Source organism: Protopterus annectens, chromosome 8.part0 (assembly GCF_019279795.1).
Source record: "Protopterus annectens isolate FY-2018-M chromosome 8.part0, PAN1.0, whole genome shotgun sequence".
In the NCBI taxonomy this organism is placed as follows: Eukaryota; Metazoa; Chordata; order Ceratodontiformes; family Protopteridae; genus Protopterus; species Protopterus annectens.
In genome coordinates, this window is record NC_056741.1 from 1,347,143,066 (window position 1) to 1,347,169,956 (window position 26,891).

At 43.9% G+C, this 26,891-nt stretch overlaps 1 protein-coding gene across 5 annotated transcripts in view; it reads left to right on the plus strand.

The window, feature by feature from the left end:
- KMT2A (lysine methyltransferase 2A) overlaps window positions 1–26,891 on the plus strand; it is a 3,231,120-nt gene that overhangs the window by 2,320,391 nt on the left and 883,838 nt on the right. For all 5 annotated transcript variants that reach the window (XM_044080894.1, XM_044080898.1, XM_044080897.1 and 2 more), the window contains exon 24: window positions 4,511–4,589. In XM_044080894.1, coding sequence (XP_043936829.1) covers window positions 4,511–4,589 — 79 coding nt within the window. The remainder of the gene's footprint in view (window positions 1–4,510; window positions 4,590–26,891) is intronic.

Genomic DNA, 26,891 nt, shown 5'->3' on the forward strand with positions numbered 1-26,891 from the left:
AGATAAAACCAGTCCTACTCGAAAATTGAACAGCAGTTTGTTTCCTATTAAGGTAATAGGAAAGGACAAACCAGTATTAAAGCAGATTCATTCTAGGTGGTTGTCTCATGCTATTTGCTGCTGTTGTTCTCATGATGATAAACCCTTTCCAGGTACAGTTAGGATCCATGTAACCAGGAAAAGTATTGTAGTGGCAGTAATTTGGTCCTCTAAACATAGCACTGTAAACTGGATTCCTTTTCTAGGTCCAGAACAATTCTCCAAGATCCAAGGGCTTCTGGATTCTTAATGTTTTTTCACCCCCCCCCCCTTTTTAGTTTTTAAGCCGTAGTAATCTACCCATATGACTTTGACTACTATCACAGTGATGTAATGTTGAAACCAATACAGTTGTATGTAAATTTACCATAACAGTAGATGTTTTAATAGATTACTGAAGTAGCCCAACCCCCCCCCTCCCCCCGCCATATTGCCAAGGTGTGCGTACATATACCTTTGTACACATAGTAGCACTTATTTCATTCTCTGGCATCTTTTCCTTCAAGAGCTGTTGCACCCCACCCACCCCCACCTTGAGGCAGGAAATGTCTGAGGTTTTTTGAGTGCGTTGGGGGTCCCCTAAACTTTGAAAAGCTGACAGGGAGTAGACTACAACAACAATGATCTATTAGAACATCTGCTGTTAATTTAAGTTTAAAAAAGTCACAAAGCACAAACTGAAGCAGATAAACACAAAAGCCAGAAGTAGCAGCTGGATTGAACCCACTCAAAGTAATGCAGGCTGCAAATCACCACACAGTTGTAGAATGCAGAATCCACTTTATTAACTTCAGACCAAAAAAAAACAAAAAAAAAAAATCCAAGGATGAGTGCTTTCATCCAGAAAGATCTAGACTTCATCAGACAATTTACCCCACATAGTTACTTCCTTCTTATACAGTTCAAACAGGAAGTTCCACAAGTTATAAACTAATCAATTATGTCATTAAAAACACAATATTTACAGTCACTGAATTTAAAAAGCAGACAAGATATACAAACTGAAAAAGTTCATGGAACACACCACCCTAAAAACACACTATATATAAGCACTGCTTCATAAAATGACAATGTACAATAAATATTTAAATATGTTGAATGTGTTAAAACAATATGTGTAATTAAATACTAAAAACTAGATATAGTAGAAAATGTTGAGAAATAAATACACTTGTAATAAATACTGAACATGTGAATTATTTAAAATGTTAAAATGCATAATGGGGACACGCACACACACACACACACACACACATATGTGTATATATATATATATATATATATATATATAATTAATATTTATATATATATATATATATATATATATATATATATATATATAATATTTATATACATCTTTCCAGTACCTTTAGTTTTAAAATTGGGCTAATGGAAATATGCTCATTCAGGCCTGGCCAGTTCCCAGCATTCAAACGTAATTGCCAGTATAATTCTCTTTTCTCAAGTAATAGTGACCATGCACCACCCCTCATGTTGGTACTGATATTGTCTGTAATAAAAATTTGGAACTTATGGCCATTGTACTCCAAAACATGTTTGCTAAGAGAATTAGTTTCTTTTTTATTCCTTATGTCATATAGGTGTTCGTATATGGGATTTTTTTAACTTTCTATCAGTCTTGCATATGTAAAAGCAAGAACAGGTGGTACACATGGCACAGTAAATCACTTTCTTCGGGTTACAGTTGTATTTCTGATTGATTCTAATTTCGATATTATTGATTTCAAAAATATTGCCTTCTTTAATGTAACTGCAATAGTTACATCTGCCACATTTGTTCATAGAACCTGACCTGTGGTTTGGGTAAGAGCTACTGCTCTCAAATCTGTTTTTCATATTCTTTCCTTTCCTATATACCATAATAGGTTGTGGTCCTAAAGAAACAAATTCTTTTAGCAAACATGTTTTGGAGTATAATGACCATAAGTTCCAATTTTTTATTATAGACAATATCTGTGGTGCATGGTCACTATTACTTGAGAAAAGAGAATTATACTGGCAATTACGTTTGAATGCTGGGAACTGGCCAGGCCTGAATGAACATATTTCCATTAGCCCAAATTTAAAACTAAAGGCACTGGAAAGATTAAAAAAAAAAAAAAATATATATATATATATATATATATATATATATATATATATATATTTCATATTTCTCCATTGTGCATTTTAACATTTTAAATAATTCACATGTTCAATATTTATTATGTGTATTTATTTCTCAACATTTTCTACTATATCTAGTTTTTAGTATTTAATTTCACATATTTATTGTTTTAACACATTCAAGATATTTAAATATTTATTGTACATTGTCATTTTATGAAGCAGTGCTTATATATAGTGTGTTTTTAGGGTGGTGTGTTCCATGAACTTTTTCAGTTTGTATATTTTGTCTGCTTTTTAAATTCAGTGACTGTAAATATTGTGCTTTTAATGACATAATTGATTATAGTTTATAACTGGGTGGAACTTCCTGTTGGAACTGTATAAGATGGAAGTAACTTGTTGTTGTGTCTTTCGGCTTTTCCCGGTTAGGGGTCGCCACAGCGGAACTCTGGTCCTCTAATGATTGGCAGTAGATTTTTACGTGCCAAGTTGCCAGCTCTGATGCACAACCTTCATCGAAGGTACGCCCATTCACGCATGTCTCCACACAGAAGACGCTCTAGCTGAGAATCGAACAGGGCAACGTCTTACTGTGAGACGACAGTGCTACCGCAGCACCACTGCCGCAGTCATCATAAGAAGGAAGTAACTATGTGGTAAGAAGGAAGTAACTACGTGGGGTAAATTGTCTGATGAAGTCTAGATCTTTCTGGACGAAAGCGCTCATCCTTGGATTTTTTTTTTTTTTTTTTTTTTTTTTTTTGTCTGAAGTTAATAAAGTGGATTCTGCATTCTACAACTGTGTGGTGATTTGCGGCATGCATTACTTTGAGTGGGTTCAGTCCAGCTACTTCTTCTGGCTTTTGTGTTTATCTAATTTAAGTTTATTTACACAGCTGTACTTTCCCACAGATTTTATTTATTTCTATGTAGTTTGCCCCTTCGCTTTTCTGTTCATCCCGCTTCCAGTTTTTTGTGTACTGTAAAGTAGTCTTCTTTCAGGTATTTAGCATTACTGGAAATTGATTTGAGATGTTTGATTCTTCTATCTGGAATGCAGTCCTTTTCTGGTACTCTGGATTCAGAGTCTACACATTGTCAACATCTTCCCAGAATGGGGTGCTCTGTATTTTAGAATTTGTGTCACTCTGGAGAAGGTGGCTCCTTTTCCCCTTTTCTGCTTTGTATGGCAGAATATTGGAAAGATTGCATTGGACACCCTTTCCTGTATCATGGAAGATTCCTGTATGTCTTTCTGCTGTTCTGACCATCTCTACACTTCAGTATTGGAGTTCAAGGAAGGAATAACAAAACTTATTCTCTTCACTGTCACCCCCTCCTCCCAACATTCTACTGGGGTGGCTTAGAAAGGTGTGGCGTCAGGCCCTGAGAGCCTTAATATTACAAAAATCAGGAATGATCCCCACTTCCCTAGACTGGGGATGACTTTTAGCTCTCCTCCTCAGAGTCTGGAATATAAGTAGATCTGTTTATTTCATCAGGCTTACCAGTGGGAATCTGCCAGGTTAATTGAATCTTCCCAAAAACTGTCCACTTTTGTTTGCCTTTGTTCCGGATGGAAGTTGTCATTTTAAATGTAGCAGTACTCTGTATTGCCCAAGTCAGCCTTCACTCGATTTTGGGTTACCTCATGTACCTGTGTGGTGGTGTTTATTCCATGATCAAGATGCATAAAGTCATCTATTTCTGCACATCATGACATTGTGGGGAGCAGAATTATGGTCCTCCAAGCTAATCAAGCAGTTCCATAAAAGTGTTCTACATTGCTTTCCCCATTGCCATTTCAGCTCTCAAGCTTTCCTCAGTTGAAGTTCATTTCTTGGAATATTGTGATGGTGGTGCCTTCACCTCTGCACATTGTGCACCCTTGAGCTTCAGACTGTCGTATAGGTAATCATATCTGTTATTTCAGGATAGGATGCTATTTGGAACAAACTCATACCTTTTCCTAATGTTTTTTGTTCCCTTGAAGTACTTTGTTTTAAAAGTTTTACTTTTTATGTTGCTGTAACCAGAGGAAACCATTCATTACCATACCTTTCATACTTCTTTATCTGGCAACATAACATTGCCAACATGCATCAATGTGTGCATAGACTTCCTCAGGTATGAGATTTGCTAAAACATAAAGCCAAATTCTGATCAGTGATATTTCTCTGGTTTCTCTCCATACAGTAATCATTTTTCTGTTTAGTATTACACTTCCTTTATTAGCTTGTTGGTAATTGATGTAAAATGCAGCCACAGACTTGAGCACTGCTGTATTGTTTAAGAACTGAGAAGTTTTGCATTATGTATTACTGCCTTTCTTTATTTTTAGGTTCCATGACAATTGACTGCTTGGGAATTCTGAATGATCTGTCTGACTGTGAGGACAAGTTGTTTCCTATTGGATATCAGTAAGTATGTTTTAAACTTCATGATTAAAATAAAAGATTAATAGGCAAGTTTCTTTGGTATGGTTTGTCTGTTTTGTAACTGAAGGAAGCCAATAGCAGATACGAAATCAGACACAGCATCAGATCATAGTATGTTCAGCATTAGATCATTGCTGCAGTAGCTAAAGCTGTTTAGGTCCTACTGTCACTAACTTAACACCTGTCGAAGTTAAAGGGGAACCTGCCATGCACTCTGTCTGGACCTGGGGGGGGTTCTTTTTAAAAGGACAGCTAAGAACTCCAAAATAGTGTTTTCTTGCTGCCAAAATGTGCAAATTTGACAGGCCCCATGAAGCTCTTTGTCTGCTAACAATCTTTCAGGACTGGGGAAATTTAAAACATATGTTTTTCTACTAAAAGCTCATGTTTACTAGGAAAGTAAAATATGTTTTGAGAACTGTTATTGCATTTCTAAGGTGGTTTGTATAGAAATGCTTATGTGGACATTTTGTATTAAATTTTCTCAGTTTCCTGTAGGTTTTGTAGGTTTGTTTGCTTAAAGCAGGATATTGTGCTTGTGGGGAACTGACAGTGGTTTACTTACCTCTGTACCATGTGTTCTCGTCCTTACCTGTTATGGACTCATTCAGGCTCCTCTATCCATCTTTCTTTGAAGTATTATTTCTGGAGTAACAGCAGATGTAATGTGATCCTATCTCGCCTACATTCTCTACAGATGGGTTCGGAGCCGATCCTCGGCTCTGACTCAGCCGCTATACAATAGAACGCAGTCTCTTATTGGCTGAGTTACCTCGTATCCCAGGATGCACCACTACTGCTTCCCCAGATCTCGTTTGCCGCTTCTGAAGCATAGACGTGGTCTCGGACTTGGCTGAGCTAAGTGCCTCTTAGTGAGATTATTTTCTGTCTAGTTTTGTGCTAAAACTTACCCAAAAGCTGTTTTAACAGCTACTTGTTGTTGTGTGACTGTATATTTAAAGTTTTTTGTGGTAAAATTGTATTTTTTGTGGTAAGTGATCCCGTTTAAGTTAGAGGGGCCTTGCCCTATCCTAGGCGTTTTAGTTAGAGTCTAGGCTGTCTTTTGTGTAATTTTTGAAGTTTAGTGTGTTTGAAGTTAGATAACCATGTCGAAGGAACATAGACCATCAGGTTTTAAAAAATGTTCCAAATGTAATTATAAAATGTCCATTACGGACGACCATTCATTGTGTGTCTACTGTCTGGGCCCGAAGCACCTCCAGGAATCCTGTAGCGTTTGCCACGCTTTTTCCTCTCACGTCCTCCAAGAGAGGAAAAATAAGTTAATTTTGAAAGGGCTTATTACTCCTTCCTTTGAGGAAGCCCTATCTTCTTCTTCTTCCCCTTCGAGGAAGAAAAAGTCTTTGGCTCCGACCAGCCCGTCTGATCCGGCAGCTAAAAAGTCACGGCAGGCTTCTCCGTCGGCTCCACGGACTTCGGAGCCGAGGGCGGAACGGTCTGCCTCGATGTCTCCAGCCTCGACTCCTCTGGCTTCCGAGTCGAGAGCTCGGGCATCGAGAGGCGAGTCATCTCCATCGGCTCCACTGCCTTCGGAGCCGATGAAGGTTGCCCGCTCAGACTCTTCCCCTTCTGTGCCGAAGTCCACATCGGCTCCGAGGGAAATTGCAGTGGTAGTGGAATCTCGCTCGGTGCCGATACTTCTCGAACCCTTTCGGAGCCGGCGGAGAAGTCGACTCGGACCCGGTCGGTCTCTTCTCGGTCGTCGAGGATGTCTGATTCGGATTTAGACAGGGTGCTTCAAAGGCTTTTTCAGTCTCCGGTCTTTGCAAAATTGATCTCGGCTCCAGCCCAGTCGGCTCCAGAGCCGATTTCCCATCCTGCTTTCTCGGTTCCTCCTCCAACAGCTTTGGCGCCGTTGGAGTCAGTGTTGGTGGGGCCGGTGGAGGTTGTCGGGTCGGTTCCGACCCTAACTCCAACCCTGCCCTTCGGGTCGGGGTTCGGTACGCGGACCTCCTCTGTCGGCCCAGGGGGGGGCGCTTCGGGACCGATCCTTTTGGTTCCGAGCCTCCTTCTCGGTGCGTCGGCTGCGGGAGTTCCGACTGCTGTTGTGGCCTTGGGGGTTGAACCATTCCAGGACTCTGGGGGTCCCGCCTTCAAGGCCATGAGGAGTGCCTTGGCCAAATCCTCTCTGGCCACTTCTACCATCTCACCACCACCTTCCCTTGGCACGGAGACTGGCTCCTTTGCAATCCCCCTGCCTCACAACAGCGGAGCCCTTGGGCCTGAGGTTACCCCCATTGGGGGTTCCCTTCTTCCTGGAGGTCCCTCCGAAACGCTTTCGGAGGAACCTCCGAGGAAGAAACAGTGTAAGAAGAAGCACGTCGACTCCCCTGATGAGTCTCTCACCTCGGATACCGACCACGATGATGCGGAAGGGTCCCCCAAGTCGTCCTCGGATGATGTATCCTTTGCGGACATCTTGGAGATACTTAAGCAACGAGGCGACTGGCAGTCCAAGCCCCCTTCTGCTGAGGAGTCGGTTTTCCTCAAGGCCTTCGGGGCTCAGCCCTCCGCCTCCTGGGTGTCTCCGCCCTTCGATGAGCTTCTGTATTTGATCTCTCGAAGGGCGTGGGAACACCCGGATTCTGTTGAACCGGTGCCAGCTCGCCCCAATAAATTCCTTTCGGCTCCCCCTGATAAGGACTTTCTTTCGAAAGGTGTGGCTGTAGATGCCTTGGTGGTGGCATCTGCCACCCAGCAAGATGTGGCAGAGGCTTCAACGTCCGTCCATCCTCCTAATAAGGAGTCTAGGAGCATGGATCGCACGGAAGCGTACCCTTTCTTCAGCGACCTTTACATTAAGGTCTCTGAACTACTTGACGCATTTCACGAGACTGCAGAGGGATCTGGTCAAGGAGCTTTCGGATACCCTCTCCGGTAACTTACCTGAGCAGTTGGCCCAGGCGGTTAACTCCCGGTTGGCTACCCTGTCCTCGTTATCCAACTCGTCCATGAGGCTCATTTCTTATGCAGCCGAAGGAGCGAGCAGAGCGGCAGGAACAGCTGTTGCTCTACGGAGACAAGCCTGGCTACGCCTGTGTCACTTTGCGGAGGCCTTTAAGTCTTCCTTTGCTGATGCCCCCTTTGATGGGTCCTCACTGTTTGGACCCAAGGTAAAGGACACTTTGACTCGCTGCGAACAGGAGGGTAAGACTTTAACTACCGTAGGGGCCCGGTTTTCCACTCCCTTCAGACCTTATCCCAAGACTCGAAGAGGAGGGAAAATGTGGTCCCGTAAGTCTCAAAAGCCTTACTCATCGCAGCAGAGCGATTCCCCTTCTAGAGGCAGAGGAGGGGGAAATTTTTCAAGGAGACGCCGTCCCAGAGGTGGCGGAGGCCCCCGCAACACTGGAGACCGCGAGTCCTTTCATGGCTCCTCCTCCTTCCAGCATCCCTGAAGGAGTACCCGACTGTGCAGCTCCGGAGCCAGTCGGGGGTCATTTTTGGAGACACCTAAAGGCCTTGGAAAATATCACTCAGGACCAATGGGTGCTCCGAATCATCGCCGGAGGTTACACCATTCCCTTCTCTCAAACCCCCCCCCCCACCACCACCATCCCAAAGAATCCCGGACCCGCCACCCAGTCAACGGGATCATGCAGCCAGCGAAATATCGAAGCTGCTTCAAAAAGGAGTCATCCAACTTGTCCCCGCAGATCAGGCCGGATCAGTGACTTACTCAAGATTCTTTTTGGTACCAAAAAAGAATGGGGACTTGAGGCCCATTTTGGATCTCAGCAACTTAAACCGATTAGTGAAAAAGTCCAAATTCCGGATGGTCACCTTGCAATCCATTCTCCCGCTTTTGGAGAAAGGTGTTTGGATGTGCTCCATAGATCTCAAAGACGCCTATTATCACATTCTGATAGATCAGGCGTTGAGGAGACACTTGCGCTTCAGCCTAGGAGACAGTCATTTCCAGTTCCGTGCACTGCCCTTTGGTCTCCCCACAGCCCCCAGGGTGTTCAAATGTTTGGCGGTGGTGACTGCTCACCTGAGAAGTCTAGGATTCCAGGTGTTTCCATACCTAGATGACTGGCTCCTAACTGCCACCTCCAGGCATTTACTCTTGAAAACTCTAGCAGCCACTATCTCTCTAGGCAACTCCTTAGGAATCACCTTCAATTGGACAAAATCTGTATTGCTGCCATCTCAGCGTATTCTGTTTATTGGTGCAGAAATAGACTCAAGGCAGATGCGAGTCTATCTTCCTGCGGAAAGGATAGCAACGCTGCAGTCTCAGGTTCGGGCATTACTCCTCAGACGTCGTGCTCCAGCGAGAATGGTCCTGCAGCTGTTGGGTTCCATGTCAGCCACCATTTTTCTGGTCCCCTTGGCAAGGTTGCATATGAGGATACTCCAGTGGCTCCTATCAGTCCAGTGGTCTTATCAAGACCTTCCCCTCAGTCACCACATATTGATCACAGAGACGTGCAAACAGGATCTTCGTTGGTGGCTTCTTTCCTCCAACCTGAATCTAGGGCGACCCTTCGTTCCCCCATTCCCCTCGGCCACGTTGACTACGGACGCCTCCCAGACAGGGTGGGGGGGACATTATCTGGACAGGTCAGTCCAAGGCACATGGCACACCGACGAGAGTCTTCTCCACATCAATATCCTGGAAATGAGGGAGGTGCTTTTAACGTTACAAGCACTGCACGATCACCTCCCCCAGGGTACGATTGCGATTCAGTCCGACAACATGTCTGTAGTCTGGTACTTAAACAAGCAAGGAGGGACCAGGTCTTACCCCCTTTGCAGAGAGGTCATGAAGGTATGGGATTGGGCGATTGCTACCAAACGTTTCCTAGTGGCAACACACATTCCGGGGAAATCCAACGTGATAGCAGACAGACTGAGCAGAACTATTCTCTCCCCTCACGAGTGGTCCTTGAACGACAGAGTGGTAGCACAGATTTTCACGAGATGGGGAGCTCCTTGTTGCAATCTCTTCGCAACTCCCCTCAACGTGAAATGCCAGCAGTTCTTCTCTCTCACCCCAGTTCCGGGGGAGATCCCCAAGGATGCTGTAGTCCAAGTTTGGCCCCCCGGTCTGCTATACGCTTTTCCACTGGTTCCCCTTCTCCCCAAGGTGATTCAGAAGGCGATTCGCTTGGAAAGCAAAATGATTCTAATCGCCCCATACTGGCCTCGTCAGGTCTGGTTCCCCTTTCTTCACAAATATGCATTGGAGGGTCCCTGGTTCCTGGACCAAGTTCTGGACCTCTTGACGCATCAGTCAGGACAGCTCCATCAGTCCCTCCATTCATTGAAGTTAGCAGCTTGGCTACTCCTCTTCCGACCATAGTTAGGAGCCATTCTTTCGACCCTGAAGTCATGCATATTTTGTCCTCGGCCCACAAGACTTCTACTAAAAAGATGTATAGCAATAAATGGAAGAGGTTTGCTATTTGGGCCCAACTCGAGGATTAGACCCTATGACAGCCTCGGTGTCAGAGGTTCTGAAGTTTTTAGCTTCCCTGTTCAACCAAGGTTGTTCGGTGTCTACCATCAAAGTTCAATTGGCTGCTATTTCCAATTTTCACGAGAGCGTAGAACCACCTTTAATGAGCAACAAGTTGTGCAAAGCTTTTATTAAAGGAGCTTGGCTTCTACGGCCCCCTATATCTCATCCTGCACCACCGTGGGACCTTAACGTGGTGTTAGGTGCATTAACCTCATCTCCCTTTGAGCCGGCAGCAACCTGTGACTTAAAATTTCTTTCTTGGAAGACTGCTCTTCTAGTTGCTATTACATCAGCCAGGCGAGTTTCAGAACTTCAAGCCCTTTGTGTCAAACCACCATACCTGGTATTTCACAAGGATAGAGTATCTCTTAGACCAAACCCATCCTTTATACCAAAGGTTTGTTCTAACTTTTGTTTGCAACAATCACTGGAATTACCGTTTTTTTCCCTAAGTATTCAAACAGAGCTGAATATACCTTTCACAGCTTAGACGTGCACAGACAATTACGTTTCTATTTGGATAGGACACACCAAGCACGAAAATCAGATCAACTGTTTGTGTCCTTTTCGGATAGTAAATTAGGCAAAGCCGTCACAAAAGTCACTATTGCCAAGTGGATCAGAGACTGTATCAGTCATATTTATCTCATTTCAAATAAGGAGCTTATAGTTCCAGTGAAAGCTCATTCTACAAGGGCTATGGCCACTTCGGCAGCCTTTCATTCCAAGCTCTCTATTAGTGACATTTGTGCGGCTGCTACGTGGTCTTCTACACACCTTTATTTCTCACTACAAATTGGATGTGGCATCTAGGGGTCGAGCTTCCTTCGGTTCCACGGTTCTCAGGAGCGTTTTCCAGTGAGCCACCCAGGAATTAGGTGCTAGGGACGCTGTCCCATCTGTAGAGAATGTAGGCGAGATAGGATCACATTACATCTTTTAGTTATGTACTTACTATAACTTTAGATGTATGGGATCCATCTCGCCTACATTCCTAATAACCCACCCTCCTTCCCCCTGCCTCGTAGACCAGAAGAGACCGGACGATCCGAATTCAACTTCTTCCTCTCTTGAAACACCTGGCAATGTTATAACAACAGTCTATGTGTGTGTGCATGTGTGCGGACAAACAAGATCTGGGGAAGCAGTAGTGGTGCATCCTGGGATACGAGGTAACTCGGCCAATAAGAGACTGCGTTCTATTGTATAGCGGCCGAGTCGGAGCAGAGGATCGGCTCCGAACCCATCTGTAGAGAATGTAGGCGAGATGGATCCCATACATCTGAAGTTATGGTAAGTACATAACTAAAAGTTATGGGTTTCTGCAGTTTCTCCTGCTCCTGTCCACATGAAGAAAGCTGTCAGAGTCTTTGGGTGTCAGGCGAACTCTGCTGTGCCCCAGCCTTTGGTGGGGGACTCTTCTGTAGCAATTCTTGGTTCTTTGGACCTCACATCTCTCCCCCCCCCGTTCTTCTGGTGTGCATATACAACCACTGTGGAACAGGGTAAAAAGACAACCTCTACAGCTATAGGGATGCCATTGTTGGGCAAGGGAGAGAGACTGTTGTCATTACTTAGGGGATCGGGTAGATAAAGGTTCCCCACTACGCCAGGATAGAGAGCTTGGGGCTGGGATGAGTATGCCGGCTAAGGGGCAGTTGTTTTCTATGGAGTTCCTCAGGAATGTACAAATGAGAAATCCTTCACTTCTGTTTGTTTCTGTATGCAGTGAACATTTGCTGGGATTTGCTAATGAACTCTTTTCAGCCTTTTCTTTGCCTACTACTTCAGACAAGAAAAGAGGGAAACCAGATACCTTCTCATTCCCATTGATGGGAAGGTTCCTGTATGGTTTTCCACTGATGTCCAGGGTTCTTTAAAGATCCAGAGGGACTCCAAAATTGTTGTGGTGACTCCCTTTTGGTATAGGCAGTAGTAGTACTACTTTTCATTCTGGCTAAGGGAAGTCACCACATGCTTTCCCACAGACTGGATTTAATCGCACAAGACAGGGGGCTGTTTCATACCATCCTGGATGGTATAATTTTAGTACCTTTTAGGCACTTTTTCTGAGGGTATGCAGCAGGTATTGAAGGAGGCAAAAAAAGCATCTACAAAGAAATCAAATTTGTGTAATGGGAGTGCCACAGTAAGCTTAAGGAACTGGTTGTCAGGTGTGTATGATGCACCCATTGGGATAGGGTGTCATCTTAGTCTGTTTTAGTGTTGCACACTCCTGTGGCAATGGCATATAGGAATAGCATCCACAGTATGGCTCAGATTACTTAATTTGATTACCAGCGTGTGCATGTAACTGCACATGCAGGTTGGGTGGGAGTGTCCATTCTGTGTGTGGGGGGTGTGGTCTTGGCCAGTTTGTGCCACTGCTCTCCTTAATGTCCTCCACTGCAGGGTGGGGTTATCAGGATGTGGGAAGCAGATGCAGGCAGGCTGTGGGCATGAAGACCCAAGCTGGTAATGGTTGCCCTTGTTGGCTGGGCACTCTTTGAGGTGATGCAAGTGCTTATGTCACCTCAAGGGGGAGAGGTTAGGTCATCAGTAGTTAAATCTCCTTCATTGATGGGATGCTAATGAGGCTGTGATACCCTGATGACACTCTCCCTCAGATAACTCTCACCCAGTGGATTTGGGGATTTCTCACCATTGGCGAATGAATGGGCATCCCACAGGGGAGTCATGAGAGTTGGCAGATGGGGAGGTATACAAAAAAATATGAAAATTATGACAACCAGGGTAGATGTGCACAGCTGCAATGGCTAAAACCTTAAGCAGTCTTTACTGTTTAGTAAAGACATGAAGAATTAGGAATTAATATTTGCCGGCTTTGCAGGAAGAGTGGTAAAGGGGCCACACTAATTTACTCCTGTCCCTCATTGCCTGTGACCCCAGTGCTGAAGACACTAATGAAGTCATGTTCGCCATGGCAAACATTTGGATAACTTCACAGGTATTTTAAAGATAAATGTTATTTGAATTGGCATTAGGAAGAAGGCCTGTGACACACTTCTGTGGAAGTGTGGCAGGCCTGGTTGTTAGAGCTGCACCCTCAGATGGAACCTGATATGCTGGAGATAATGGAACCTGTAGCGAGTATTATGTTGCTGATGGTGGAGATTATAGATAGAAAAGTTAATTTTGATTTAAGATTATTATAATAAAATGTTTTTGAGACTTCTCTGGCTTTGTAGAAGTTTCTGGCCTTTAGGTTGCAGCGAACTGTTCATATAAATCTCAAATGTTAGAGGTGACATTACAGGGAAGTTGGTGGAGACCCCCTTCACAAATATTGGAGAGATATTTTATATTACATGACATTATACTCAGAAGAGATCTCTTATGGGGGATTTTGTTTCACTTTTTGTGAGGGTCGAGGTTGCTGACATTAGAGGCCTAGGTGTTAATTGCTGTATTTAAACCAGAGGAGGTCAAAGAAGTTGTTTGGACAGCTAAACAAATGAGTCCCTGGACCTTTAATAACATTTTATTGTTGTCTTATGTAGTTGCAGACAAGGCTTTTGTCAGAGTACATAATCTTATCACCACTTATCAGAACTGTGACAAACCTTTTTTGGCTAATTTTGTTCTTTCATCCTTAATTGACAGTCAATGTGGATGTGTTAAGGAAAGCAGATGTCTGGTTTGTTACTAGCATATCCAGACTTTTGTTAATGCATTGGGCATGAAGTCATTCCCCTTGCTGGTAGTAGGCCTTAATGCTGAAAAGTCTTTTGATGGGGTCTGCTGGTTTTGACTCGTTCATGGTCTTTTACTGTCTTTGCCTTGCTGGCCTGACTCAGAACTGGTGTCAGAATTCTGTAGGAGGAAGTCTTCACAGGTTGGGACGGGGAGGTGCAGTGCTGTCCTTTGAGATATTAGGTCACTTTCTTATTCTCATTCCTGTTCACACCCTGGAACTTTGCTGCAGTTTATAAGATGGTCATCCATGACTTCTTTTTCTTGCTATTCAACATAAGGTAGGACTTTGTGCAGATGATTTTTTGGTTGACTGTACTAACCCAGAAGTTGACATTCCTAGATATTTGATATGCTGCAGAAGTCTGAAAAGTTCAAGTTTAAAGGATTGATGTTGCTGAAGTAAGGACTTTGTATTTTGCAGCCCCTGACGTGCTTACATAGCTGACTATTTTTGTGGGGGCTTACTTCCCTTTCTAATTTTGGAATTACTCTGTCCAATTTTTGGTATGGTACTAAAATTGTATATGCAAGTAATTCATAAATATAAACATTGCAAGCTGCTGAGGCAGTTCTTGTGCTTTACAAACTGTTTTGGCTGATCCCTCTTCCGGATTTTTTAAGTCTGTGAAGTCAGTTAAGATTTCTTCATGAAGGGTGCCTTGGATATAATTAACCCAGGCACCATCTCATTATGGGCTTAGGAGTGCCAGATAATGGAGACTATCATAAAAGCTGCTCAACTGAGGGGGGTTTTGTTCCTTGCGCACTTGTACTGTGACTCTAAATGTAGCTGTTTCATGGTTGGCAAGAGGGATGTTTTTCACACATGGTGGACTGGCCTCTTCTTTCAAGAAGTACCTGATTTCTTATCCATTCATTAAATATGTTCAGTGGGTATTTTAACTCATTGATGACTTGACTCATTTTTCAGTTTTCTTCTCTTAGAGGAAAAAGATGGTAAGGGATTTAACTGTTTAGGAGAGTATACAGAGAAAGAGGTTGGTGAAGAATAAGTGGGATTGTCAGCGGGATGAAGAAAGTAGACAAGAGTATAAGGAGATGAGGTGCATGGCAAAGAGAGAGGTGGCTAAGGATAAGGCGTATGAAGAGTTGTATAAAAGGTTGGACACTAAGGAGGGAGAAAACGACCTGTACTGATTGGCTAGACAGAGGGACCGAGCTAGTAAAGATGTGCAGCAGGTAAGGGTGATAAAGGATAATGAGGGAAACGTACTCACAAGCGAGGAGAGTGTGTTGAGCAGATGGAAAGAGTACTTTGAGGGGCTGATGAAGAGAATGAGAGGGGGTGAAGGTTGGATTATGTGCAGATAGTGAATCATGAAGTGCAGTAGATTAGCAAGGAGGAAGTAAGGATAGCTATGAAGAGGATGAAGACCGGAAAGGCTGTTGGTCCAGATGACACCTGATACCTGTGGAAGCGTGGAGGTGTTTAGGAGAAATGGCAGTGGAGTTTTTAACTGGATTGTTTAATGAAATCTTGGAAAGTGAGAGGATGCCTGAGGAATGGAGAAAAAGTGTTTTGGTACCGACTTTTAAGAATAAGGGTGATGTGCAGAGCTGTAGTAACTACAGAGGGATTAAATTGATCAGTCACAGCATGAAGTTATGGGAAAGAGTAGTGGAAGCTAGAGTAGTGGAAGCTAGGTTAAGAAGAGCGGTGATGATTAGTGATCAGCTGTATGGTTTCATGCTAGGAAAGAGCTCTACAGATGCAGTGTTTGCTCTGAGTGTGTTGATGGAGAAGTACAGAGAAGGTCAGAAGGAGTTGCATTGTGTCTTTGTGGATTTAGAGAAAGCATATGACAGGGTGCCTAGAGAGGAGTTGTGGTATTGTATGAGGAAGTCGGGAGTGTCAGAGAAGTATGTAAAAGAGTGGTACAAGATATGTACGAGGGTAGTGTGAGTGGTGAGGTCTGCAGTGGGAGTGACAGATGCGTTTAATGTGGAGGTGGGATTACATCAAGGATCAGCTCTGAGCCCTTTCTTATTTGCAATGGTGATGGACAGGTTGACAGACTAGATCAGAAAGGGGTCCCCGTGGACTATGATGTTTGCAGATGACATTGTGATCTGTAGTGAGAGTAGGGAACAGGTGGAGGAGACCCTGGAGAGGTGGAGATATGCTCTAGAGAGAAGAGGAATGAAGGTCAGCAGGACTAAGACAGAATATGTATGTGAATGAGGATAGATGAATGGTGAGGATGCAGGGAGTAGAGGTGGCGAAGGTGGATGAGTTTAAGTGCTTGGGATCAATAGTTCAGAGTAATGGTGAGTGTGGAAGAGAGGTGAAAAAGAGAGTACACGCAGGATGGAGTGGGTGGAGAAGAGTGTCAGGAGTGATTTGTGACAGACGAGTACCAGTAAGAGTGAAAGGGAAGGGTCTACAAGAGGGTAGTGAGACCAGCTATGTTATATGGGTTGGATACAGTAGCACTGACAAAAAGGCAGGAGTCAGAGCTTGACGTGGCAGAGGTGAAGATGTTAATATTTGCACTGGGTGTGACGAGGATGGACAAGATTAGGAATAAGTATATTAGAGGGTCAGCCCAGGTTGGAAGGTTTGGAGACAGCGCCACAGAGGCAAGATTACATTTGTTTGGACATGTGCTGAGGAGGGATGAGCGGTATATTGGGAAAAGGATGCTAAGGATGAAGCTGCCAGGTAACAGGAAAAGAGGAAGGCCTAAGTTAAGGTTTATGGATGTGGTGAGAGAGGACATGCAGGTGGTTGGTGTGACAGAGCAAGATGCAGAGGACAGGAAGAAATGGAAACAGTTGATCTGCTGTGACGACCGCTAACGGGAGCAGTTGAAAGAAGAAAAAGGTTTGAGAAACTTGTTGGATAGTGAACTTCTTTTGAGGACAAGAACTGGGTTCATCAAGGTGAGGTTGTAGCTGGAATGTATTTAGGGTAGCTTAACTTGACTCAAGGGGGCTATTTAACTTTGAGTGCATTTCATCTAACTGGTATTCCAAGTAGGTAATGGATGTTAATCTAAGGATAGATCCCAGTTCCTATTTAGTTAATATTTACAAAGAAAGAGAGAAACAAGGGAGCAATTGTGTAAAGAGATCACAAGATGCACTTCTTGAGCCAAATGTAAAATGGAAGATAATGGAAGAATTTGTTGATGTTGCTAAGGTATGCAGCATAATCGTGCCACCTCCACATATTTGCAAAGATATGTCAATACATGTACTTTTATATGCCAGCAAAACCTGCTAAAATGTACCCACGTACTTTGTGTTGACAGTGTTTTTCTGAAATCCAGGCTGGTAGGTGTAATATGTTTCGGACTCTCCTATTTTTAACAATTTTTTTTTTACAAGCTGTCAACAATACATGTAGCTAAGCCTAGATACCGTTTCCTTAATGATTATTTTGTTATATGTGACAAAATAATGGTACTCTTCAGCCCTATATTGTGAGAAGGCTTTACTGTATTTACTTAAAATTTCAACAGAGAGAAAAGTTAGTATATTGAAAAAAATCCAAGACACCAGAAATTAATTCAGTGTTTACTCCTAGGAATAAAGTTTTTGAGTTGGAGACTTGTGCCTGGTGGGATGGGATGTCTAACGGGGAGGGTGTGGACACCCTTGGTGTTAGAACTGGAAGTACGTGGTTGCTTTTGCCTTAATGGTAATAAAAATGAGTAGTTGACTTAGTGGTATTCTCAGCCCTGTAGGTAATACAGGTTATAGTTTAAATATGTCTGATGTTGGGCAGACTGGTTCTAGTATATGGAAGAGTATGGTATCCTTGAGGTTTAAGGATATTGATTTTGGTTGCCAGTTCAGTGAGTGTAAAGAGGAACAGTGGTGAGAGAAGTATTTGTCATTAATTACGAATTTGGCTATTTTATTGTAGCATGTGTCACGCTTGTTTTTCAGAGAGGACTGAATATTAATTAGTAGGGGGACACCATATGTTAGGGAAGGTAAGAGGTAGGTTATGGCAAGGGTTTGTCTAGTGGAGTGGCTAAGGAAATATTTGTCTATAGAGGATAACCAGTTTTTGGTGTTTTTTGATATTGTGAAAATGCTAAGTCAAATTTTTGTGTTACTCCTAATAGTTTTGTTAAGAGACAATCTCGATATTTGTTTTGAGAGTGTATGGTGAACTGGGTCTTTATGGGAGTGGTTTTCTAAGGGGTGAATAATTTAAGTTTTGTTTTATTGGGATTAAGGTCAAGATGATTGTTGGTCATCCAGGTTTCTGTGATGTAATGGCATTTTGGATAATTTGTTGAATTTCATGAATGGAGTTGGCAGAGCAGGTAATTGTTGATTCCATCTGTATTACAGAACCTTGACTAATCACAGAGTGAAAGTTGTTGATGAATATGCTGAAAACAAGGGGTCCAAGTATGGATCCTTGGGGGGAACCCTTGTAGATGTGTTGGTGAAAGAGGAAAAAGAGTGTTGCCATTTGGGTAGTTTGTCTGTTAGGTAATTCAAGAACAAATTTAGGGACGAAGATGAGATGCCTAGTTTAGAGAGTTTTGAGAGAAGTAGGGGTTGGGAGACTGTATCATAGTCCTTAGAGAGGCAAGAAAGAGTGAGGAAACAATTTTATTTGCATCTCTAGGTCAGTTGACTTTGTCCATGTAGGATAAAAAAGCAGATGTAGTGCTGTGGCCTGGCTTGAACCCATGCTGAATTGGGGAAAGGATTTGGTTGTGGAGAAGAATGTTTAGAATTTGAATATGAATGCATTTTTCCATGATTTTAAAGACAGGGGAGAGAATGGCAATAAGGCGGAAGCTGGAAATATCAGTGCTATTGCCACCTTTGTGTAGAGGAAGAATATATGCTTTTTTCCAAATGCTATTAGCATATGACTCCTGGATGGATCTGTTAATCAGTATGGTAATAGGGTAGGCAATAGATTTAGCTGACATTTGAAAGTATTGTGAGGATAAGTTGTCAGGAGCTTTGGTGGCAGCTTTGAGCTTGAAAAGTAGCTTAGTTATTGTAGTAGTAGGTTTAGGAGAGAGAGAGAAAAGCTAGATGGGATGGGTGTAATGGCGTTTTGTGAAGGTTGCGTTGGAGCTATGGAGTTAAGATTGCAGGAGGTTTGAGGAAAAGTAGAGGTGAGATTTGATATGGTGGTTATAAAATATGAGTTGAAAAGGGTGGCTATCTCAGTAAGTGTTTTGTCAGGATGTGGACAGGAGTTGTTCTTTCAAGCTGGATTTAACAGTGATGTGATTGAATTCCAGAATTTCCTAGGGTTTTGTTTGTGGTTCTTTTGAAGGTAATAGGTAGTGTTGTTTTTTGTCTTTGATGACTAAACGTTTTACCCGATTATGAAGTTGTCTATTTTGTAAGAGGTCAGAAGGGTTTTTATTTTTTTTGCCATTGTTTCCAGGATTTGTTCCTCGTAGTCATGACTTCCTTTGTGGGCTTAGTAAGGCATGTTTTTTTTTTTTTTTTTGTCTAAGTTGGACAAGTCTGTTTAGAATACTCAGAAATGTTGTGTTGTAGAATTCTGCAGCTTCATCAAGAGGGATCACTTTTAATTTTTCCCAGTTGATCTTTTTCACGTTTTAAGTTTTGGTTTGAAATTGGTTACTTTTCTTGTTTCTTTATAATGCTTTTCACTTAACAAAGGAGAGGATTTACACAGAGTAAAGGTGGGCAGGTGGTCACTGGTACTGTTGTGTAGTGTGCTTACAGAAGAGATTTTGTTAGGGTCAGAGGCCAGGATCCAGTCAAAGATGGAGCCTATATCTTTATTTTCTTTGGGGTCTAGTTGGATTGGTAGTAAGCTGTGTGAAGTTAAATAGATTGATGTTAGTTGAAGATGGGCAGAATGTAAGATGTAGCCAATTTATGTTTACGTCTCCCAAGCTAATTCTTTTGTTATTTATGATGACTGATGTCCAAGATAGTATTCCTTCTAACAAAGGAATGTTGTTACCTGGGGGATATATAGGGCTATAATGTAGAGATGTTCTTCGTGTTTCACTGTTAAAGTCATCATTAGTGGATTATCCCTGCTGGGTAGCCCTCGGCCGGCCCTAATACCAGGGTAGAGACCTTCCCTCCTATGTCGGCAGGGGTCGCCAGGGACTGATGTCAGGTCATCAGTGGTATAAAGCAGGGCAGCCAGTGCCACTACATCAGTCTTTCTTGCCGTGGAGCCCGAAGCAAAAGCAGTTTGCGTGAGCGTCGGTCGGCCATTGTCAGAGTGAAGCTGAAATCTACTAAAGCTAAGTACCCCATTAGGGATGTTTTCTTGCACTAACCGATGTCCAAAAAAGTAAATAATTGTCTCTGTTGTGGAAAGCAAATACCACACCGAGACTTTCATAACCCGTGTGTAACTTGTTTAGGCCCAGACCACGACGTCCCCGGGTGTCAGTTTTGTGGCCTCTTTAACTCTAGGACCATTCACCGTAGAGCAGAAATTGTAGCCAGACATTTCAGGGACAGGTCTGCGCGTTACAAAATGGCATCCGTTGGTCAGCATGCAGTGGATATTCCCAAAAAGAGAAAATATAAAGTAAGGGACAGACCACATAAAATTTGGCCTTCTGATGACTCCTCCCTGAAGCCAGTTGTCAGCTCTCCGGAATTCAGTGAGGTGCCTACGCAGCCCCTGATGCTCGAAACAATTCCTTCACAGGCCTCTACCGAGACCTTTTCGGAGTCCGGTATGCTGCCAGAAGAGTCTACATCTACCGATATTTCGGTTGTCTACCCCGCGGTTGGGTCTGGAGCCACAGTCAGGAAATCCTTCTACGTGGCACACCTCATCACTAAGGGATTTTCATCCAGAAAAAAGGAGGTCATTGTCCCACTGTACTCATCCCTCATTAGACCCCATTATAGAATATAATGCCCCATTTGGTATGTACCTCACAAGACATCTGCAACAGCTGGAAAGGCCACAGAAATACCTCACTAAAAGAATCACAGGCCTAAAGCAGATGTCATATGATGACTGTTTAAAAAAACTCCAGCTATACTCTGTGGCATATTGTTTACTCGGAGGCGATCTCTGCTTAACATACAAGGCCATGTCAAACCCTGAGCTGTTGGACATGCTCCACTTAAAGAAATCCCAATCCCTCAGAGCCACACGCTCCAGATGTCTAAACCTTATCATCACAATGAACAAAACATGCTGGAGGGATAGGTTCCTGACCCAGAGACTCCCCATACTCTGGAATAGGCTGCCCATACATGTCAAGCAAGAGCGCCTCATTTGGCCCTCTTCAAAAGGAACCTTGATGATTGGATGGGAGATGTCAGTTGCCCTGCTAGACAGGGGCCCAGAGAAGTAAATATTGTGGGAAAAAATTTCCAGGGAATTGTTATGGCTAGGCTTGCATAGGCCTTAGGGCCGATAGCCTAGTACCAACCTATGAACCTATGCAGGCGCCAGCTTCCGAAGAGGTTTTTCGGACAGACAAAAAAACGACAACCATGCCACCAGCTACAGCCAATTACAGGCCCGTGGAAGCACTGAGGCCTAAGAGCAAGACCACTCCTAGAAAAACTGTTCCTAGCTGCCATGTTCCTCAACCCCAACCTGCTCAGTCACAACAACTTCTTAAGATGGTGGAAGGACTTTATCTCTCTCATCAGAGGTAACCAGACCACTCCATCCAAAAGGAAAATGGATCTTTCCCCAGAGGTTCTATCAGAATATGACACTGAAGAATTTGATTATTTGGATTCTGATAAGAAACTACAGCCCCTTACCTCCTTTGAGGATTCTGATGCAGAGGAATCCATCCCTTCTGCATCCTCCCCTGAGGACCTATACTTTGGTGAGATTTTGCACACCGTTGGTTAACATTTCCACTGGGAAGCTCAGGATTACCCCCAGTCTAAGAAGAAACTAAGGGAGTTTTTGGATCTCCCCCAGTGCAAACCCTTAGCCATTCCTCCCATTTTGGAGGTGGTGGAGGATGTTTTTATGGAGTCTAGCCTCGCTCCTGATGCCCTCCCCTCTGCACCTAGAAAGCCAGATAGGTATTATAGGGTGCCATGCACCCACAAGTACTTGTTCAAAACTCCTGCAGCAGACCCAGAGGTCATACCCTGGGGACCCAAAGGGGCTAGGGCCAGTTCATCAAAAAATCATATTCCTTCAGACAAGGACAGCAGAGTTCTAGACAGATGGGGGAAAAAGTGTACACCTCTGCTACCTTGGCTATCAAAGCTCTTAATTTGCTAGTTCCGTGTGTTGAAATATCAGCACTGTACCTTGGAACTGTTAAAACAGAAGATTTAATTGTTGCCAGACAGCTCTATTTCCAGGGAGCTAGGGAAGCTCTTGCACTCCAGCTCTCAAATGGCAAAGCATTCCCTACACTGTGAATACAATGCCCTAGAAGCCTCTAGCAGAGCTGCTGTGGCAGGGTCAGTCATTAGGAAGCATGCATGGCTGAAAGAACAACCTCTGCCTGATCATGTTAAGTCCAAACTCCTAGATGCCCCCCTAGATAAGGACCACTTGTTTGGTTCTAAGGCTGAAGAGGTGATCAAGAAAATGGAGGATAAGGCCAAATCAATGCAGACAGACTTCCTCCATGTCCAACCTCCCAGATTCAGCATGAACTTTACCTCCAAACACTGGTCCTTTCCTTCCCAGTCCAGACCTGGACAAAGGAAAGCCCGCAGGGACAGACCACCCAGGCAGCAACCACAAGGACAACAGAGGCCTAGGCAATGGACCTCTACTCCACCCAGGCTAGGGAGTTCTAAGTCCACTCCATACCCTTAGGACTTGCAATGACTCCTCCTCCTCCCTCTGCCCTACACCCACCCCTCAAAGGTTAGGAGGAAGATTGTCCCTTTTTTCAAAGACAATTGGCTATCCATCACAAAGGATCAATGGGCCCTAAAAAATCATTTTTCAGGGATACAGAATCTCCTTCAAAGAAACGACCTTAACAGGGTACCCAGACATACCATCAAATCAATGGGCAGAGGCACTCAAACAAATTCAGAAACTCTGCACAAAAGGCGGTGGAGCCTGTACCCCAGGAGCAAACAAGAAAAGGGTTTTATTCCAGATTGTAGTGCTCAGAAAAGAGGGCACTTGGTGCTGTATTCTGGATCTATCCACACTAAACCTTTCCCTGCAAGTGCCAAAATTCAAAATGCTCACACTGCAAAAACTCTTACCCATGCCGAACTCAAATGCCTGGCTTGTTACCCTGGACCTAAAGGATGCCTACCTTCACATTCCAATAAGGGAGTCCTGCAGAAAGTTCCTTGACTTCAGAGCAGGCTCACAACACTTTCAGTTCTCTGCTCTGCCATTTGGCTTATCTACTACTCCCAGGGTTTTCACCAAATGGCTGGCTCCAGTCATTGCCTTCTGCAGGCAGCAAAACATCCAAATTTACCCATATCTGGATGACTGTTTCATCCAGGCAGACACCAGGGAAAATCTCCTGCAAGACCCCAACTTTGTCAAAGCCCTATGGTACCTCTCTAGGCTTTACCATCAACAAGGAAAAATCAAATTTCAAGCCGACCAGACAGATAATCTTCTTGGGAGCTCTCCTGGACACAGCCACCTAAAGAGCCTTCCTCTCTCCAGAAAAACAAAGCTTCCTGCCCCAATACTTCTCCCAGTTGGCTTACAGAAAGGACCTCACAGCAAGGAAGTTTCTTCAAGCGTTGGGTACATGGCATCCTGCTGGTGCCCTTGCCCAGACTGCACATGAGAAAACTGCAATCGTACCTAAAAAACCTTTGGTTCCACCAGTCGCTGGAGATGCATCTGTCCCTTACCCCCTGCTTAAGAGCCGAGCTCCTATGGTGGGCAGAAGCCTACTCACTGAACAAAGGCCTACCCTTTCTATTTCTTCCCCATGGCCAGACTGTCACCACGGATGCCTCAGGCAAAGCCTGGGGGGCACACTTAGGCAACATGTGCACCCAAGGCACTTGGGAACCACAGGGACCTATACCTGCACATCAACCAAAAGGAAACGATGGCAGTACTCAGGGCTGTCACATCTTTCAAGACCCACCTGAATTCAGGGGTGCTCCTCATCAAAACAGACAATACCACAGTCATGTGGTACATCGGAAAGCAGGGGGGAACACACTCCTACCCTCTTTGCTGTCTCGCCATGCTTCTCTGGCAGACTGCCTCTATGATGGGCCTTCATCTCGTATCCCAGTACATTCCAGGGATAGCACAGTACCCTAGCAGACCACCTCAGAAGAAATTGCTTAGACCCCCCCACAAATGGCAACTCGAGGGAGACCTTCCTATGTATCACACAGGCTTGGGGAACACCAGAGGTGGACCTCTTCGCCTCCCTACAGAACAGCCAGCTGGACCGCTACTGCACCAAGGAGTTCCACTCAGAAGCCTGGAAGGTAGATGCTCTATCATTCCACTGGGGCAACCTGTTTGTCTACACATTTCCTCCCTTGCCAGTGATACCAAGGCTACTGCTAAAGATCAGGGAGGAAGGGCCAAGAGCCATCCTAATTGCTCAATATTGGCCCAGGCAACATTGGTACCCCTTGCTGCTCAGCCTAATCAAGGGGACCACCCAGGAACCTGCCTTTCTCAGAAGGATTTCTAACCCAAGCAAGAGGGTCAGTACTGCACCCAAGTGTACAAACTCTCAACCTATCCGCTTGGCCAATACCCCAAAGGAGGATAACCCACTGTTGAGCAAGCAGGTCCTGGACATAATTAAGGTATAAAGGAGGCCCAGCACCAGAAAATCATACTCAGAAAAATGGAAAAGATTTAATTCCTGGTGCCAAACTAAAGGTGCAAGCAGCTCCCAGGCATCTCTATCTCTCTGTGATTCTAGACTACCTGGGGAAGCTAGTGAAAAAAGGATTATCCTTCTCCCAATATAAATTCATGCCTCTGCTATCTCTGCCCATTTTCATACAGAGCAGCCTTTGTTCTCCCACCCCCTGGTAAAACAATTCCTTAGAGGGGTATCTCACATCAGGCCACCCTGGAGGCCACCCAAACCTGCCTGGGACCTGAACTTTGTCTTGGAAAAACTGACCTTACCTCCATTTGAACCAGCTTCCTCACCAGAACTAAAACATCTTTCCTGGAAGTGCGCCTTCCTGCTGGCCATAACCTCAGCTAGCAGGGTTTCCGAGCTCCAGGCTCTCATGGCCATTGAGCCCTTCCTTATCTTCCATGCAGACAGGGTGTCCCTTAGGACTAATCCTTCCTTTATGCCTAAGGTGGTGTTGGATGTGGCACTAAACCAGGCTGTACATCTTCCCACCTTCTTTCCTAACCCTCAGAACAAGGGGGAAAAAATCCTTCATTCGCAAAATGTGCACAGACAACTCTGATACTATTTGGATAGAACCAAGTCTGTCAGGAAGACTGACCAACTCCTGGTCGACTCCCCCCCCCCAGGGGCAGAGGGGAAACCTATTTCCAAGCAGACCATTTCTAAATGGATATCAAACTGTATCCAATTCTGCTACCACTTTCATGGGAAAATACCTCCCAAGTCTATTCAAACCCATTCCACTAGGGCAGCATCTACTTCCACTGCTTTTTTAAGAGGGGTCCCTAACAAGGACATCCTAGAAGCTGCCACTTGGACTTCAGTCCCACACCTTCACCAAACACTACCACTTGTCTCTGTTCTCCAAAACCTGAGCAGGCTTTGCCTCCTCAATTCTGCAGGGTATGCATGCTCCAACCTACAACAGTCCAAACTGTTCATCTTCCCTTGTTTCCATCCATCCTTAATTCAGCTTTGGGAATATTCCCACTAGTGACAACTGCAACAGTGAAACACTGAGAACATAGTATAGCTGTGTACACTTAGCGTAAATGTAGATGTTTGAGTGTATTCACTGTTGCAGTTCTGTTTTCCCTCCCTCCTTCCCTCTTTTCTTCTCTAAAATTCATTCACCCCTTTATATGCCTGTGCGCTTCCTCCAGGTTGGCCTTACTCAGGCCTTCCTGATAGGGCTCCTATAGGTTACGGCAAGAAAAACTAATATAATGGTGTCCGCTGCTCTACTTTATACCACTTACTACCTGATGTCAGTCCCTGGTGACCGCAGCCGACGCAGGAGGGAAACTCTTTACTCTGGTATTCAGGCCAGCCGAGGGCTACCCATCAGGGACAACCCACTAATCATGACTGCAACAGTGAATCCACTCATATCTGCATTTTTGGTAAGTGTACCCAACCGTACTTTTCTTACAATTGTACATTTTTAGGAATGGCACTGTTATTTTGGCATTGGAAAATTGTGGAATGAGGTTGGAGTATGGAACTGTAGTATATGTATTTAGAAAGATTAATGTGACACCTCCTCCTTTTTTACGGGGTCTATCAATGCTTAAACAAGCATAGCCTGGAGGAAGGAATTCAGTGTCTTTTATGTAGGGTTTCAGCCAAGTTTCAGTAGTGGCTATTATATCTGGATTTTTGTGGGATATCTAGGCATGGAATTCTGGTGTTTTGTTTCTAACATATCGAAGAATAGTAGTTGTAAAATTCATTGATTTGTGAGAATTTAGGGGATTAAGAAGGGAAGAAATGGGTTCTGGGTTAGAGTGGATATCTCCACATTGGATTAACTAAGAATATTTATGTGAGTGAATTATGGATAGTCACTTTTCTTTTGATCTGTGCTGATGCGCCAATGAACATATATCGTTGAAGGCCTTTATTTCTCTTTCAAGGTGGATCAGTGGTCCTACTAGAGCCTTTAGCTTAATTACTGGCTTAGCAGCTATTTTTCTTTTCCGTTTGTCTCTATAAGGGCACCACATGGCTTTTATATTGTTCTGAAAACTGTTTTGAAAACTGTTCAGCACAAGTTATTGCACAGCATGAACATATCATAGTTTACTGTGTTAGTCTGTTGAGTACTATATATTGCACTGTTTAGAGATTTTATAGTAATACTTTTTATCATTTACCCCTTGCTTTTTTGCTGCTTATATTTGGCTCTACTACGGTATAACCCTGTCCTCTCAAATGGACTAGGGTCACTGATAGCATGCTGAACTGCTGAATGAATGTTTTGTTCTATTTAATGGAGCCTATATTGCCTAACTTGTATTG